Source organism: Limulus polyphemus, unplaced genomic scaffold (assembly GCF_000517525.1).
Source record: "Limulus polyphemus unplaced genomic scaffold, Limulus_polyphemus-2.1.2 Scaffold707, whole genome shotgun sequence".
NCBI lineage: Eukaryota > Metazoa > Arthropoda > Merostomata > Xiphosura > Limulidae > Limulus > Limulus polyphemus.
In genome coordinates, this window is record NW_013666317.1 from 50,424 (window position 1) to 68,580 (window position 18,157).

The 18,157-nt window shown below is 33.6% G+C and overlaps 1 protein-coding gene across 2 annotated transcripts in view; it reads left to right on the forward strand.

Annotated features, from left to right (window-relative positions):
- Positions 1-18,157, forward strand: part of LOC106460097 (FYVE, RhoGEF and PH domain-containing protein 4-like) — a 132,139-nt gene that overhangs the window by 48,873 nt on the left and 65,109 nt on the right. For both annotated transcript variants that reach the window (XM_013919779.2, XM_013919778.2), the window contains exon 2: positions 9,756-10,908. In XM_013919779.2, the coding sequence (XP_013775233.1) occupies positions 9,770-10,908 (1,139 nt within the window). In that variant the 5' untranslated portion in view covers positions 9,756-9,769. The remainder of the gene's footprint in view (positions 1-9,755; positions 10,909-18,157) is intronic.

Below are 18,157 nucleotides of genomic sequence, written 5' to 3' on the forward strand. Positions count from 1 at the left end.
CAAGCTCATTGCCAGGTACACTGCCTTCTGCTCCTCTGTTCATCCTTTCATTTCTGCCAGGAGCTCAACTTGTGCTCTATATGCTTTCCATGGTGCCTTCCCATCGGATTCCTGTGGTTTCCTTCATACTGGCCAGGTGCTTAGGGCGCTCGACTCCCAATCTGCGGGTCGCGGGTTCGAATCCCCATCACACCAAACATGCTCGCCCTGTCAGTCGTGGTGCGTTAAAATGTGACGGTTAGTCCCACTATTCGCTGCTAAAAGAGTAGCGGTGGGTGGTGATGACTAGCTGCCTTCCCTTCTGTTAAATTAGGGATGGCTAGCGCAGAAAGCCCTCGTGTAGCTTTGCGCTAAATTCAAAACAAACAAACAATACAAAAGTCGTTCCAATTAGTAAAAGTACGTAATGAACTGAATTCCCATAAACATTCAGGATAAGAAAAACAAAATATATTGTTTGTTGTGAATTTATTTTGTAGAATTATTAAAAGCTACTCAAAGACATTTACATTTTCCTTTACCAGTGTAATTCCTTGTTCAGTTCAAACTCCTCCAGTTACAGTATAGTATTGAATTAATAAGTGTTGTTCTGATACATCCTCTCAAATGTAATTCATACCTTTAATTAGTCTTTTAATTTTTGTTTACTTACAATGTTATTATAATGAACTGTTTTTGTAGCAAAATCATGTTTAGTTGTCTAGTAATAGATACTCAATAAGAAATTTTTATTATTCCATTAAATTAAGCATTTTAATTGTTAACTAGTAAATCGGGGAGTTTGTGGCAAGAGAACTGGTTATAATTTTTTTATTCCTTATTGTTTCTTTTAAAAGTCTATTGTTTGAATATATTCTCGTCAACAGAACTTCAGATTCTTTAAGATATTTGGTTGGTCATAGCCTAGTAATTAGTGGCAGGTTATGTATTGCAAAACTCAGTACTTGAGAACTGATGCTGCTGAACATTTTGCGAATTTTCAGCTGTGGGCGCGTTGTCAATGTGGCAGTCAAGAAGCCGGACAAAGCCCTTGAGGCGGTGGGTGCTGTTGGCTGCCTAGGTCGTAATGGGTCAGCTGACCTATAACGTTACCACACGTGTGTTAAAAGTATCATTCAGATTGGTTTCATACATTCTTTGCCAATTGCTGCTAAATTACTTCAGTGACAACAAATCATATTTTTCACAGGATTTAGAAACGACAATGGTAACGATTACTGGGGACTTGAATTGTGTTTAAAGTTTGTCATAAGTTAAAATATGCGATATTTTCAAGTGGAGGTTTAGGAATATGTGTGTACTTTCTTATAGCAAAGTCACATCGGGCTATCTGCTGTGTCCACCGGGGAGAATCGAACCCCTGATTTTAGCGTTGTAAATCCGAAGACTAACCGCTGTCCCACTGGGGGACTATGAATATGAAAAGCATTATTTTTTCTAATTTTTATGGATTACAACTTTATTCATGACCAAGTTGAAGGCCTTTAAAGGAGGGCCTTTTAAGATAGATTGAAAACTTTTGTTTCATTAAATACCAAATATTCCTACGGTATTAACTAAAGGCCACTCAACTTTTCGTTTTAAATACCACAAAACTTATTAAAAACCGCGAAGGTTAGGCTTACAAAACATTATAATAAACAAAATAACCATTAAAGGGCATCAACAATTTTTAGTACATAAAAAAACAACAAAAAAGTCGCATATTAAAGAGGAATCAAAATTATATGTAATTAAAAGTTTGTGTAGGTTGATTGGTAATTTTATAATTCGCCTAAGCTCTTGGATTCGGTCATTGAACTGTGAGCCAATGTTCTCCGAGCCATTTAATATTTCCTACCTTTTATTACACATGCACCATGTTAGCACCTCAAGGTCCTTACCACAGAAAATAACATGTGGTTTGACAGAGCATTCATACGCTTATTTTATTTGCATAAAAAATCAAATGCGCGTATAGTAGTAGTAGTAGTATAGTAAATGTTTGAAATATAATTTCGTTAGTTTTCAGTAAGTTTAGAAAGAAGCTGTTCGTCAATTAAAATATCGTGGTTTTAAAGTTGATTTATGTTACAGCCACGTTTGTAAATTATCGTGTATTTTTATAATTCGACATGTAGATTTACAAGGTAACAGGTGAGTTAATAAACATGATAATGAGAAACAAAGTGGAAGAAAGAAAAGAGGATCCAAAAGCATAATTTGATGTTTACCTGGAAAGGAATTTGTCGAATTATGTGTCTTGAGTTTATGTTATTCGTACATTTTAATATAATGACTTATTCTCACTTGCCACAATGTAGGCAGAAGACACTTATAAGACTGAACATTTGTCCTTGGCCTAATGGTTAATATTTTAGCTTGTGGATCGAAGGGTCCAGGGTTCAAGACGTGATGATATGAAACACGCTTCGCAGTTGGAATTGTGAGAACGTTATAAAAATGATAGTAATCTCGTTATTTAGTTAAAAGAGCCGAATCATGCTATAAGGTGTAAAGTAATGCTCTTGTAACCATGTCAACGTACTAAACAGAATCTTTTCGCTTATTTTGTGGCCACCTAATTTTACAGTGGTACTTGTAAGGTGTAAAGTAATGCTCTTGTTAACGTACTAAACAGAATCTTTTCGCTTATTTTGTGGTCACCTAATTTTACAGTGGTACTTGTAAGGTGTAAAGTAATGCTCTTGTTCACTAAACAGAATCTTTTCGCTTATTTTGTGGCCACCTAATTTTACAGTGGTACTTGTACAAGCACGTGCAGCATACTATAACTCCTATTTATCAATCTAGGTTTTTGTAACCATCAGTAGAATGCTATAATATTGATTTTCTCATCAAGATTGTTATAAGAGTGTAAAGCGTGCTAATGATTTGTTTCTTCACCAAATTAGTTCTAAGGATTTCATTGTGGTAGAATTACATGTCTATCAAGACAGTTTCAACTACGTGCAGCTTATTGGAATTATTATTTGCTCGTTAAAACAGTTGTAGTCAGTACGTGCAACATTATTTGTCCATTAAGACAGCTGTAGCCTCTTACAGCACATCAGAATTTTCTTTTCATACTGCCTTTGTAAACAGAAGCACACCACAATTTATGTATGCCGATTAAGATGTCTTAGTATTTGGAGTTCTACATTTTCTATATGTCATCATTTATGTGTGTGTAACAAACAAGAGTGTGTGACAATAATAATTTATCTATTAAGTCAGTTATAGTCATCTACCACTACAGTCAGTCCACCTATAGCTTGCTATAAGTCTTAATTATCTCTAAATATAGTTATAACCATCAAAAGTGTGTTCCAAGTCTTCTGTGTTTATCAAAACGTTGATAACCGTTAATATCAAAATATGAAAAGTATAAAACTGATGATGACAAAACCTTGTCGAAACGTTGTACATTTGCTGTTATGTTAAACTTATATTAAAGTTTTTCTCATTACCCATTCAAGCCGTCTCCAGCCATTATTAGTCTCAAAGTGGATTCCTCTTCACCGAATTTTAATTAGATGTTAATTGCATCCCCTACTTTGTAGAAGGTAATAATTGACTCATTTAACTGATTAACTACTTATGTCTTTAAATTCAACGCCAAACGTCTATAAAAAAGTGGAAATGTTCTCTGTTTCAAGGCGTTTTTATCCATCTTTTCAGGTAAAAATCCTAAAAAAGATAGCCGGACACTTTCCAGTTACCACACAAAAAATTACGGTAGTCGAGCCAGCCAACTCTGGGTGATGGATGTTAACACACACATAATGAATCATCTTTATAGTAAGATGGTTGACAATGTTTGAAATCACAGAAAAAAGCATTATATGAACAAGCTGTTTAACCTTCTATCGCACATTGTAATGTCTAGGTAATAAATATGTCTTTGTTGCTTAATACACGTATAAATACTTCAATTCTGTAGTTGAATGATTTTACTTCCATGTATCACGGAATTATTTTTCGTGGTTCTTTGATTGAACAATATTGCTTTTAGGTAAGGAATTCATTTATAACTTACCAAAATATATTTCACAAAAGCATATTTTTTTGTGCAATATAAATCTTTTTAAGTAAGAAATTCAAAGAAAACATTTTTTTACCGCCGCATGTTCATAATGCGTGTATTAGAGGGTTAAAACTGAATAAGGTGTAAAACAGAAAAATAAGAAATATACAGTTTACTTTTCTCTGAAATTTAGATCATTGTAAGTTCTACACACACAGGTAATTACTGCTTTACTTTTAAACTTGTATTGCTTGTATTTGAAATATGTCATTGTCATATTACAGTTTTCACTAAATGACTAAGTAAGGAAGAGCTTATTGTATACTACAGATTGTGAGGTTTTGTAACTCTGGTCAATAATACAAAAAAAAGGACATGTGGGTTTTAGAAGGTCATTATCTTGAACGAGTTCAAAAACACTCAGTTCAAAACCGCCTTCCACCCACGCATTAATACTAGTCGAAGGCTTGAAATCGTCAACGGTATCAGGGTGTACACCAATAACTTTCGCATATCATCTTTAACAACGAACCAGTTCTCCGGTATTTCATGGAGACATCTACATTTAACATTTAAGAAGAGATGTGTAACAATAACACATAAAAGGTGGTGTAATTCATATTCGTGTTCTCCTGTAAAAGAAGTTTAAATGTGCGAAGTTATTACTGTGCATGAAAAATAACTGCATTATAAGACAGCTTCATGAGAAAAAAAGACAGATTATTCAAGAAAATAACTTGGAAGATTCACAGAGTGTATACTAGGCTTAGCGAGACTCGACATTGTAGGATGGATACAATCGGGACAGAAACATTAATATTTCAATATGTAAGATAAGCATATATATATGAAGTTCTAAGAAAGTTGCCAATGATTTAGGCCAAGGTTAGTCTATAGAAAGAAACTTTCTTAGAAAGATTGTAATTTTATTTTCTCTCTTGGCAATGACTCTCCGTGACATCAGTTGCGAGTTGTTGTTGTTGTTTTTAATGATAAATCTTTTAAGTATATTTTTTTAAATACGCAAAGCATTAGCTACTGTTTTGCTTTGTATAATAATTAGGTTTTATTCTTTTAAATAATTAGCCAGTATTGATTTATTATTTGCTACTATAAACAATCTCATTTCTAGATACTATTCTGCTATAAAGATGACCAGCACCTAAATTTAGTTACTACTGTAATCAAATCACAGACGCCGGTTGTGGCCAATGGTGGTTAGCGTGTCTGGCTGCGTATCGAAGCTCCAAGATTTGAGCTGCGGTATGCCGCTGGTTATACATATGCCACACTTTCTTGTTGTTGGGATATTATAACCGTGATTGTCTATCCCGTTGTTCGGTTAAGAGTAACTAGTGCTGTTGACTTGTTGTCTTCTTTCTCGTCAGTAGTTTTCAATTATATAGTCACCGCATTGCAAAATCAATGAAGGATAATCGATATAACTATGCAAGGTAAAGACATTGTTATTATATCGCCACTATCCCTCAGCTTGTTTTTTGTTGTTGTTGTTGTTTGTAACTTGGACATATGATTCATTTGAATTTTAAGTCTTTTTCTTTGGCCGTTTAGCCCATATTTCGAATAATGTTTGTTTGTCTGTTAAGCACAAAGCTACACAATGAGCTATCTGTGCTCTGCCTATCACGGGTATTGAAACCCGGTTTCTAGCGTTGTAAGTCCGCAGACATACCGCTGTGCCAGTCACATAATGTGCCATTCAAATTAAACCACAATAATATTATTAATTACCGTAAATTTAAATAAATTACCAAGATTTAATTTATAATTGTTATTCTAAAACACATTACCTGAATTAGATTAAGATACTACTTTATAGATTATTAAAATATAATGCTGTCGCTTTCGTAAATAAATAACCATAATATAATTATTTATTAGTATTGTAAATAAACAACTGGACATATTTATTGCTTGCTGTTAAAGGTATACTACGCGATCTAATTATAGTTACCGTAGTCAACAGAATTTGACTATCAATCAATGTAATACTAGAGAGGACCTAGGATCATTTCCAATTACTGTTCTACCGAATATAGACCACCGATGACTCAGCGACAAATCAGTGGGCTTATAATGCTAAAATCTGGTTTCGATACTCGCGGTGAACAGAGCACAGATAGCCCATTATGTAGCTATGTGCTTCACAACAAACTAACGACACAAAAAATATTAAATATAGTCACCACATTGGAAAATCCATGAAAGAATGATCGATATAACTATGACATTGTTATTAAATAGATATAACTATGACATTGTTATCAAATCGCCACTATCCTTGAGATTGTTGTTTTTTGTTGTTGTTGTTTGTAACTTGGACATATGATTAATTATCTTGTTATATGAAATGCAAATCATTGGTCATTCAACCAATGCTGTGTATAGTGGTCTTACAGAGTTTTGTCCCTTTGAAGTGTATGAGAGAGTTTAGAGTGCTCTAAATTATTTATGAACCGTAGGTGGACCTGAGATAAAATATACAGATGTTTAATTTTTGTGAATATCCATGAAACAAATGAAATCCAGCCAATCAAAATATGATGTTGTGAATTGGTTTCAAGTGTTTCAAAGTGTCGGTAGCAGAATGTAGAGCCGCTTCTAAACCAACGAAATATTTTCTTGGACATTAGGGTAAGATAGACCATCGTACACAGCCAAACATTTTCTGTCGATTCTAGCTAAGTGTAATCGTAGGTACCTGCTAGAAGACTGAAGTAAATGTTATCATGTACAAGTGAGTCCAGTATGAGAGTAAACATTGTTAGAAACCGTTCACAGCAAAGACCAAATAGCTCGCTTGCAATAGCCTCAAGGATATGTCCAATTGATCAAAAACATTTAAAGTAACGTGAATCACTTATCACGTTATAGACAAATAACAAATGTATACTTAAATATTTGGTGCGAATCAGGAATTAGATCTAACTTCATCTTAAAACGTGATGTATAATGGCATGGTGGCGGCTGTACACAGTTTGGGCAGAAATGGACATTGAAAAACGTATTGGTCTTTACTTTCTATAGAATGGTGCCATTAAAGGTACACCTTTATAGGAACCACATCCTAAGACCATTCGTACTGTCATATATTGACGCAATTGGTTTTGACTTCAACTTAATGGATAATAATGTCTGCACCAACCGTGTTAAACCGGTCGATACTTTCTTCGAAGAAGAGGATTATCAATGTCTTAGCCTATAAAAACATACACGTGTGGGATGCTCTTACAAGATGAGTCGCATTTCGTCAAGTGACTCCAGATACTAAAGGTACAGCTATTTCAAAAGAGTTACCGAGAATACCTCAGGACCTTGTCAATGCCGGTTTTAAGCATACGACATCGGTTTCTTGCAAATATTGTGGCTATACTCAATATTGAAGAAAAATATTATGATGCAAAGATGTAAAACCACGTCTACCAAATGTCCATTTACGAATGCAGACTGAATAGCTAGTCACTTGCAATTCAGACCACATGAGAGATCGTCAGTCGCCTGATTAGAGAAATAGACTGGGAAATTGACTTTATTTTATAATAATGGTTTTGCCTTTACATAGCTAAATATTAAAATAATAGTTATCATATAACTATATTATATATTGTTATATTACTTAGTAAATAGCTGAGGTCTGGTGTTTTTTATTGTTATAATTAGTAAATTTTTGGGTTGTGATAGTTAATTGTTGCTCCACTTATTCGTATGCTCATATCTAGTTAGTAGTTACCATAAACCATTCACGAGGCCTAGTTATTAGTTGCTTTTCTAGCATATATACTTCTTACAAGTTCATTATTATCATGTTCCTATTTCCAAATGTTAAGATTTAATTGATAATTCGCAAAACATTTTTAGTTTTGTGATTTGTTTAGGAAGAATATATGGTGCGCATATTCTGCAGGAAAATTTACAAGGTTAGCAATAAGGTTTTTATCGTGTTCTTTTCTCTTCGATCTCTAAAGTATTAGAGAAAAAAGAATAAAATTGAGAAAACACTCGTGACGTCACTCTATAGGGCATTGGCAGTGGGAGTATATATGTGTTTGAGCAGGCAAAGCAACCCCACGACAGCTGTATCGAGTTCATAGACATCTGGTCATCAAAAGGAAATACTATTATACATCTTACACTAAGTTTATAAAATGGTTTTTGAGGTTATAGAGGGAGCTGTTAATTCATATTAACTTATGAGTAGAGCAAGCTACCGACATAAATCAAAATTAAAAAGCAACGTGGTGTCGAGTATAGCTAATTAAGTATACTTTTCTTACGTCCTTGTTTATATAGATCCCCCCCCCCCAGTGGCACAGCGGTATGTCTGCGGACTTACAACGCTAGAAACCGGGCTTCGATACCCGTGGCGGGCAGAGCACAGATAGCCCATTGTGCAGCTTTGTGCGTAACTACAAACAAACAAACAAGCTTATATAGAGTGCATTGTTTCATAAGTTGTGTACCCTCTACTTAGTGTTTATTTAGTTTTATATATATCTAGCGTGTTTGTTTGACGAAGTGTGTGTATTCCTGTACATTTATACTTTTAATATATTACGCATTTAAAACAGAAAACAAAAACATTCCATAAATATTATAGTGGTTTTAAAACTTTTTCAGCTTCTGGTGGATATTGTTTTGAAGTCATGAAGGGTAGATAATTCGAGTCTTAAATCAAGCTTCTAAGTTTTATATGTTGGCTGTATCGAGACAGAATACAATTGTGCGGACAAACATATCCACAAGTAGATAAAATTATAAATAAATAGACTTCATCTTTCAACCATCATTTAAAAGAACAAAATTCTTTACATATAATTTAATAGCTTGAAAATCTCCGAAATACAAATATTGTTTTTATGCTATATCATATATACACCGAACTCACTGTAGGACATTATTTTAATATAGACAGAAAATTTTTGAAGAACTCTTATCAATACTGTGAAATGGCTTCAGTCTGTCTGTCTGTCAATACGAAAAATGTTCTAACTTCCCGACCTCTGATCAACGAGACACTTTCAGAGGTTCTTAGGTATGCCCCTGAGGGATCTAAAATCACTCATTCTTTTTCTACTTTCTATGAGTATGACAGCTATTTCAATTTGTATTCCTTGCTTTTCCTCCCCGAACTGTGAACACCATAAGGATCGGGCAATCCCACTGGTTAGCGTGCCGGGTTGTGAATTCGATGATTTAAGATTCAGGTCCCGTTCGCACGAATATGCACTTCTCATTTTGTGTATTTTTGTTACTTTTATGAGTTTAGTGGCCATTTCACTTTTCCCTTTGCTACTACCTTAGTGGCTATTTTTAAAAATCGTCAATTAATTTTTCTGTAATTTCAAACTATTTCTGAATAAAAGAAATTATTGAAATATGTAAAACCGCATAATATATTTATTGGGAATTATATTCACTCAAATGTGAAACAAATTTTCTTACAACTTTTAAAGTTATAAAAATAAATATTATGCAAGGTACCCACCCTTATTAGTTTAAGCAAGCTTAAGGAAAAGCTTTAATTATTATAATATTTCATTAAGTTTTCGTGTGTTTATCATACAGTCATAAAATAAAAATAATAATGAATAAAGTTTATGAAAGTATAATACTTTGTTTTTCTTTAGAATTACTTGACGATCAGACTAAATATCACACTGTTTAAAAAACAAAAAAAAGGTGTTATATAGGGGATTTAATGACATCAAGATATGTTATATATTTTCAGACAATTTTCTTCACATGTCTCCAGAGCCCACCGCCGTATCCCAAAGGGATGCCGGTGGGACAAACATGGATGCTCTGACTCCTACGAAGGACGAGATACAAGTACGCTTAGTAAGTTTCACTGCTGGTGAGAAGCCCGAAAACCGGCAGAAACGTTGTTTAACACCACCAGTTCTGATAACGGTTAATGGCCGGAGCAGTCCACGACACGAAATTCCACCGTCGCCCAAGTCAGAAAAAGTTAAACTAATAGGCTTTGCTCATACTGATTCTCACCAAGACACTAATGGATCGGCGACAATGAACGGTGACTTCAGAAAATCATCAGAAGGGTGTTTTAAGGACCCTCAATTCGATAAAGAACGTCAAGAAAGACTCGCGAAATTGATGAAAGAAACTCAAGAATGGTTTTCTTGTGTCCGTGAAGGTAATCACAAATGGCGGAGTGGAGTGCCTTCCGGAAATGCATCAGAAAACATGAAACAGTTTTTCGAAGACGCTCGAAAGAAGTTTTCTGTAGGTAATAGTGATCTCTTCGCTGAGTTTGTGCGCGAAAACCAAGAGAGCTTTGCGCAATTGTTGCAAGAAAACAATATGACTTCTGTGTTTAGCAACTTTCCCCAGAGACCAACAAGTGTATGTTTTGACGGCACTACAGTGCGCACAGAGAAAGAGAGACTAACAACAGCTAACGAAAAAAAGGAGGCATTCGGTCAAGCTGGAAGCTTTAGTGCGGGTAAGTCAGTTTGCGATGGTTTTAGAACTACAAATGAAAGTAACGGAATGACTAACTCACGTTATGTGAATGGCACTTCTTCACAACAGTGTTTCCCACAGTTTACGACTGGGTCTACCACGGGTGACCCTCGTTCTGAGTCAACTTTTACTCACGGATTTACCAAGTCAGCCAGTAGCAGCAACTTCTCCACAACTTGCCACCCCGAGACTGGACCTTCCAATCCTAACAAAGAGTCTAAATCAGAATTTCGTAATCCCCAGTTTGCCAGCTTCCCAAATTTTCCTACTTCTTCCCCAACAAAGGTTAACCTTTCTTCTCCCACTAAAGTTCGCATCAGGGGAAGTAGAAGTGGAGCCTATCATATGACGTCATCGAGAAGTACTTTCGAATATTGCGGAGACACTAACACGTACAGGTAAGACTCTTTTTACTAGAGAAATGGATAATAGAATACTTTAGTGATCTTATAATTTCTTTTCCTGATATCAAATATCCATTTCATTCTACTATCATAGTGCTCATTACTAGTCTAAAATTTTCAGTGCAAGTACAGAAAAATACCCGATAAAAGACTTGTAAAAGTGTGTTCGCCCTAAAGATTATTAAGTTATCTTTTTTTTCTGTGTTATGTAAATATACGTTAATCTTATCAATATCTACTTCTTACCTTCTAATTTGCGCTGAACGTATCATGCCATGTTAATTAATGTTGCAGAACTGGCTTTGATATATATGTATATATAGTATGTTTTCGTTGATATATTAGTTTGTGTTTAAAAATTATTAACTATAAAATCAACTTAAATCAAATACACTTTGAACCACTGGGAAACATGTCATTTCTAAGATAACGCATTACTTAATAAGTAAGAATCATCTTGTTAGCTCGAATAATTATGTTAGATAATTCAGATTTTTGAAAAATACACAATTTTTATATTATGAAGTCTCATAACCTAAAATTGTAGATTTTTCTAGACTATTTATGCACCAAATTGTTTGTGAGTCGGTGACTTTATTGGTTATAGTATCCCTAATAGCAACATGAGCCACAAAAGTGTAAACAATTAAACTAATTACTGCTGAAATTCCTTACATATTCTACATACAAAATTAATGATTTCCCCCAGTTTGTCCAGTTATTTAGACTGAGTGTTGTTAAGGCAAAATTATGAAATTATTCTATATATGATGCAATAAATAGACCCCACTGGTAATTAACAGTATGTAAACGAGTTAGTAATTTGAAAGTTAAAAACTGGTTATGTAAAACGTAAAGAACGACTTAACTGGTATCAGAAGACTAGTTGGTCTGTGACGAGAGTAACCATCAGGCGTGGAAGTGCATAAAGAATGACTCAATTTGTATCAGAGGACAAGTAATTCATAGTGTAAATAACCATCAATTATGGATGTGCATAAAAACGACTTAAGTGGTACCAAGGGACCAATTGGCGGATGGTGGTTTTTCCCATTGGTCATGGAAGTACCTATCCTTATCAAAAACACTATTTTTCATAAAGCCTTTATTTAATTCAAATAACTAATAAACACTATAATTTAGAATACAAACTATTTCAGAATCAGTTTTTCTGAAGGGCAAATCCTGATCAGTTTTACTAAATTGGTTATACTTGAAATGAGGACCCAGACCTAAACTGATCACTGCGAAAAGTTAAGAAGTCTTGCTTTACACTACCGCCAAAATCTTACACCATTCTTTCTCTGGTTTAAAATTTCACCTTTTTTCTGTATGTTAAGGGATTACTTCAAAAAGTTTTTATCTAAATTCTGGAAGATACTTGCGTGCATTGTTTTGTATCATCTACCTAATCTAATAATATCTTATGTCAAGCCTTGTGTATATTCTTTCCAACAAACTCATATATTGTGTTTCTGAATATTTTCGAAGCTGGCTCAACTTCGAATTTGAACTGTATTTTAAAATCTGTTAAGTTCAAGTGTTAAAACTGACCCCCATTTTCAAGCGTAAACATTTCTTCATATGTTTTTGTTGTGATAAATTAACAAAAACATTAAGCACAACATAGAAGGTCACAATAAATGTTCGTTGAAAACAAGGGTTAGAATATAAAATTATATGTCATATGGTTCTGCTTCTATTTAGTGTCTTCGGAAGAATTAGGGGAAGTAAGTTAATGATTTCAGTACATTCCTAAAGGCTTAATTATAAGCTTGTGTAATCAAACATTGTTGACATATACTAAACAGCGCTGGTTAAATGTATTAATATATCTTAATTTATTCCTGAAATTACCGATTTTTTTATCATTTACTTATATAGGGTTTACATATCATACATACTGAGCCGTTTTATGTTTTTGCATGTTAGAACACCATATGTAAAGAAAAGATTAAAACACTTGGTACAAACCACTCAATTTCTTTTTAGAATACATAGGGGACCGCAGATGTAATTAGTGACATTAACTGTAGTGTTGATGTTAACTTGCTACGTTATTCGAAAAACCAACGTAGAAAATTTAGTTTTATTGTGTCTGTAAGTACGTTCATACGCTGTTAAAAGTTTGAGAAGTACCCCACATTTATTTATTTATTACTATTTAGTTGAAAATGTTTGGCCGATTATGTATTATCATCGTTATACTTAGCCCTAGAATTACCGATCGAGTCCAGGATCCAATCAGCTTTTGTAAATACATTTTTCTAAGCTTTTATGCACTAAGCTGCTTTTTGGGTCTGAGACTTTGTTACTTATATGGTCCCTAATAAGGGAGAAGCACATTCAAAAACGTTGTCCGATTGGTCACGTCTGAATTTGTGTGCAAGTGTGTAGAAAGAACGCTGTAATCGCTGTTCTTTAGAAATTTTAGCGTTTTTGTTTGTTTGTTTTATGCTATTTTGTTCAAGTGTGCTAGCCTTTGACAAGGGATAAGTTGTGTGAATTACTGCACAGAAAGACAAATTGTCTCTTGATTTAACAAATTACAGTATAAATAGGCATTACTTTAAGGAAGAAAGAAACTTATATGTTATTTAGTATCCCTAATGAAGGCTGCAAAGAATCTGCACAGACTAAGTTTTGTATAGTTTGCCTGCATGACATTTCACAAAACGTAATACACTTAATGTGGGGGTATGAAAAATAGCGCAGCGAGGTGGGATGAGGGGTGGAAGAGTTGAGCGAACAATTGACCCTCAGAGTGAGCGCTGAAAGACAACATTCAATTTCTTTTTAGAAATTTACTTCAAGACAGGTGGTTTCTCAACAAAGATGAACCTTTTGAATATTGACTAAGAACATCCGGGAACGAATCCTTATAATATGGCAGTAAGAGAAACAAGAATTTAGATAAGTGCATGTATCCCATACCGTCCCATATCGGCCCACTTCGAGCACTCTACGTGTATGTATCTATTATAATAATACCAACCTGAGGTTTCATCTACAACTACTGTTCCTACACTTTGAGCACCAGCGAAGGCTTGGAATGAGGATTGGGAAGACCGAATCACTAACGAGGAGGTCTTGAAACGTGCCTATATGCCCAGCGCAGAAGCTATGCTTCTTAAAAGACAACTGTGCTGGACTGGTCATGTGGTGCGTGTGCCAGAACATAGATTTCAGAAGACTCTATTTTATGGAGAACATTCCACTGGTCAGCGGAGGAGAGGTAGACCAACGCTGCGTTACGAAGATGTAATAAAGTATCACCTGATCACAGCTGATATACCTACTACGAACTGGGAGTCCCTAGCCAAATATCATGCTAAATGGTGCAAATCCATCAAGGACGATTCGAAGGTTGCGCAAAAAAGTGGGTGAAGGTCTCACAGGATCGTTGCACTCAGAGAAACACCTTGCCTACAGTTCGTCGGATCATACAAGCGCTGGAAGCAGAGTCAACAATTCAAGCGTTGATGGTCTACGTCATCTTCGACTATCGAAGGACAGCCAACGACTAAGTATAACAATACTCAGTTTTTGTCTATCCTGAAAAATGCGCGCGCACCTTACTATCTCAATGCGCATGCATACACACTTTGTTCGACAACATATTTAAAGCTTATCAAAGTTTCTATAAAGGTCTAACGTCATTATAAGTTTTTTTGTTGATAGTATTAAGTACGGAAAAGTTTAGCCCTAACCAAACTAAACCAAAAAACGTACACAAGTTACAGTGTTAATTTATCTCTTTATCGAATATTTTGGATCATTGTAATAACAAAACCAATGAGTAGCAGATCCTGTACTTTTATCTAAATTAATAATTCCAATTTCAAATTATGTTATCTCTTAGGTAATAGATCAATAGGATAACACCCCTAAAACGTTTTCACTTTTTTTCTATATCTTCATTAATTAACATTAATTGTGAATTACTCCTTTCCCCGATCGTTTTACAACCAGATCCTCCAACCATTATATTTTTTGCACCCACCAGCTACTCCACTAGTAGTCGTTGTGTTTTTGTTTAAAACATTCGATTAATACGTAATTTGTTCTTATATATTTGAAGTGAAACAGCTTGTGTTTTTGTTTAAAACACTCGATTAATACGTAATTTGTTCTTATTTATTTGAAGTGAAACAGCTTGTGTTTTTGTTTACTATTTTTAGTTTATGTTTCTTTCGTTTTGAATTTCGCGCAAAGCTACACGAGGGCTATCTGCGCTAGCCGTCGCAAATTTAGCGGTGTAAGACTAGAGGGAAGGCAGCTAGCCATCACCACCCACCGCCAACTTTTGGGCTACTCTTTTACCAACGAATAGTGGGATTGACCGTCACATTATAACGCCCCCACGGCTGAAAGGGCGAGCATGTTTGGTGTGACGGGGATTCGAACCCGCGACGCACACATTGCGAGTCGAGCGCCCTAACCACCTGGCCATACATCAGAATAAACTGTAATAATTTCATTCTTTTTAAATTTCAGGATAGAGAAATAAACTTATCATTACAGAAACTGATGGACCTAAGAGTGTTAATGAATTTAAACAAATATATAAACAAACTATTATATAAGAATGCGATTCTTTATCATTATATCTTAAATTTCCTAAAATGAGATATAGAAGGAATTTTAAACCATTATAAATAAATGGAGAAGTATTTAGAAAATAAATTGTATATCGGAGAGGTTATAAATTCTATCCTAATATTAATATAGTTATGATAAGTTTTAATCAGCGCTTCCGGCTTAGCAGAGTTTGCTATTGTTTCTTTAGCAGCATGAAATTTAGGAGACGGCATCATTGGAGTAATTGATAAGTATATAAACATATCTGTCAAGAAAGAACATAAATAGTCTTATAACTTTTGCAAAGAGATGCTAAGTTTATTTAAAGGTAAAAATATTACTGAAGAAGAAATTAACTTAAAGAAAAAAGATTTCATACAAACACTAAAAAACCTTCCAAGAGAGAATTACATTAAACAAGCAAAGTTAAATGGATATAAATGAGAGAAGGTGATCCGGTTAACTGGATGTAAGATAAATTTAATACCCCTGAAATGCATTTACCCAGACTTCAGTACTATGGGCCCTTTACCAAGCTTCTAAAACGTCTAGCTTGAGGTAATTCAGGAATTAATAGAATGGTAAACCATTTAAGAAACATGCTATTGCTTATAGTAAATCAAAAGCTACAGCTGATAGACATATACCTGATCAAAAATTGATAGAAGACATGAACGCCATTCAAGATCCAATTTTACATAAAATAATTTCTAGAGTAATTACAAAACCAATTATTAGCTAAGAAAACATTCGGTCTTGGTATTTCATCTGTTATGGACTGTTTAAAGTGTAAAACAAAAACTGAAACAACCAATATTCATGTCTCAAAAATGGAAAACCTATTACTAAAGGAATATATGTATATATAGGTTATTGTGTAAAAAAAGTCTCAATGAAAAAAATTTGAAAGAAATATATTATGATCCAAAAAGAGGTTTCAGTGGTATACAAGCATAAGAAAGAAAACTCTATTACCTCAAAAAGAAATAATAGAATGTTTACATCAGCAAGATGAATATACAAAACACAAACCAATTAGATATAAATTTAAAATAAGAGTTTTTGTAACAAAGTGATGATCAATGGCAAACATATTTAGTTATATGATACAATATCAATCTTACAATAATAACACAAATTATATTTTTACAGTTATAGATATTTCTCAATTAGTCTATTATAATAATATCATTATCACCAACTGTCCACCTTTCACATACTTACATAATTCTGGTGTTATCTCTTCCTTTACTTCAACTGTTTCAAACTCATCCATTTATTGATAAGTTATAAAATTCATATATGTTAATAAAAAAGTTTCTAAAAATAAATGGAGAAACGTAAATGTCTATAGTCTGTAAAGTTGAAAAACCTTACAACGAATCTAATAAAAATAATGAAACAAAAGATGGTCTTAGGTCTAGGTTTACAAGATGTGTTAGTAATCATTATCCTGCACTAAAAAAGAAAGATATGAAAAAGTAGAATGTGAATGTGTGGATCGAAGGTCGTTAAAACACATTTGGAAAAACGTAAGAAAAATCTCCTTGATAGAAAGAGATTGATTGTATATCAGCATATTTGCATCCAGTAGATAAAAAAATAACACAATCCAGAACGAGTTAGTGATTATAATAAACAAGAATAACTGAAAGATATTAAAGAAGCACTCAAATGCCCTGTTACTATAAACGATATTCCAAAATTTGAAAAGAAGATGAATATATCAGTAAATGTCTACAGTTACGATGAAGAATGTAATATTCATCCATTAAGTATAACTGAAAATAAACGAAAGCAGTATGTTAACTTTTTATATTTAAAAAATAAAAGTAATGCACATTATTGTCTATCGGTGATAGATGTCTGAAGTATTTATATTCAGAAGATAGATTGAATGAACATGTAGAAGACGTAAGACAAAGGAAGTTGTGAAGATTATAATGTCTTTTAAAGATTCAGTTATCAAATTTAAAAATATGAATAATTCACTAAGAGTTCCTTTTGTGATATATGCTGATTTTGAATGCTTAATGTATAATTCCAAGAGAGATCTGTTATCCAACTTTCTCTTGGAACTATACAAACACTTATCCAAAACATGAATGCTTTTGTTATTACATCAAGTATATTCATGGACATTATAAAGATCCAATAGTTTATAGAGGATCAAACGCACAAACTAAATTCATGGAAGTTCTTAAAGGCGAAGTTAAATAAATAGAAAATATGATAATAATAAGAAAATGGGTGATTTTACTGAAGAAAAAATTTACAAATAATGATATTTGTCATATCTGTGATCAGCCAATAGGTGTTGAAAAAAATGTTCACGACCATGTTAATTTAACTGGAAAATATAAATGACCGGCTCATAATAGAAATCCTTCATTCATCCCACTGTTTGTTCATAGTATGAGTGGATATGATAGTCATTTGTTTATTAAAGAATTAGGTTACGATAATAAACAAATGAAATTAATTCTAAACAGTAAAAAAAAACCAAATTAAATGTTATCATTCGATAACATGAAATTAAGAATCTTAGATTCGTTTATTCATAAGTAATATACACCTGGAAAAAAGTTAAGCACCCCTAAATATTTTTCAGGATTGCTTATTGAAAATAAGGTTTAATTTTCATGATGTTGAGCAATGTTCA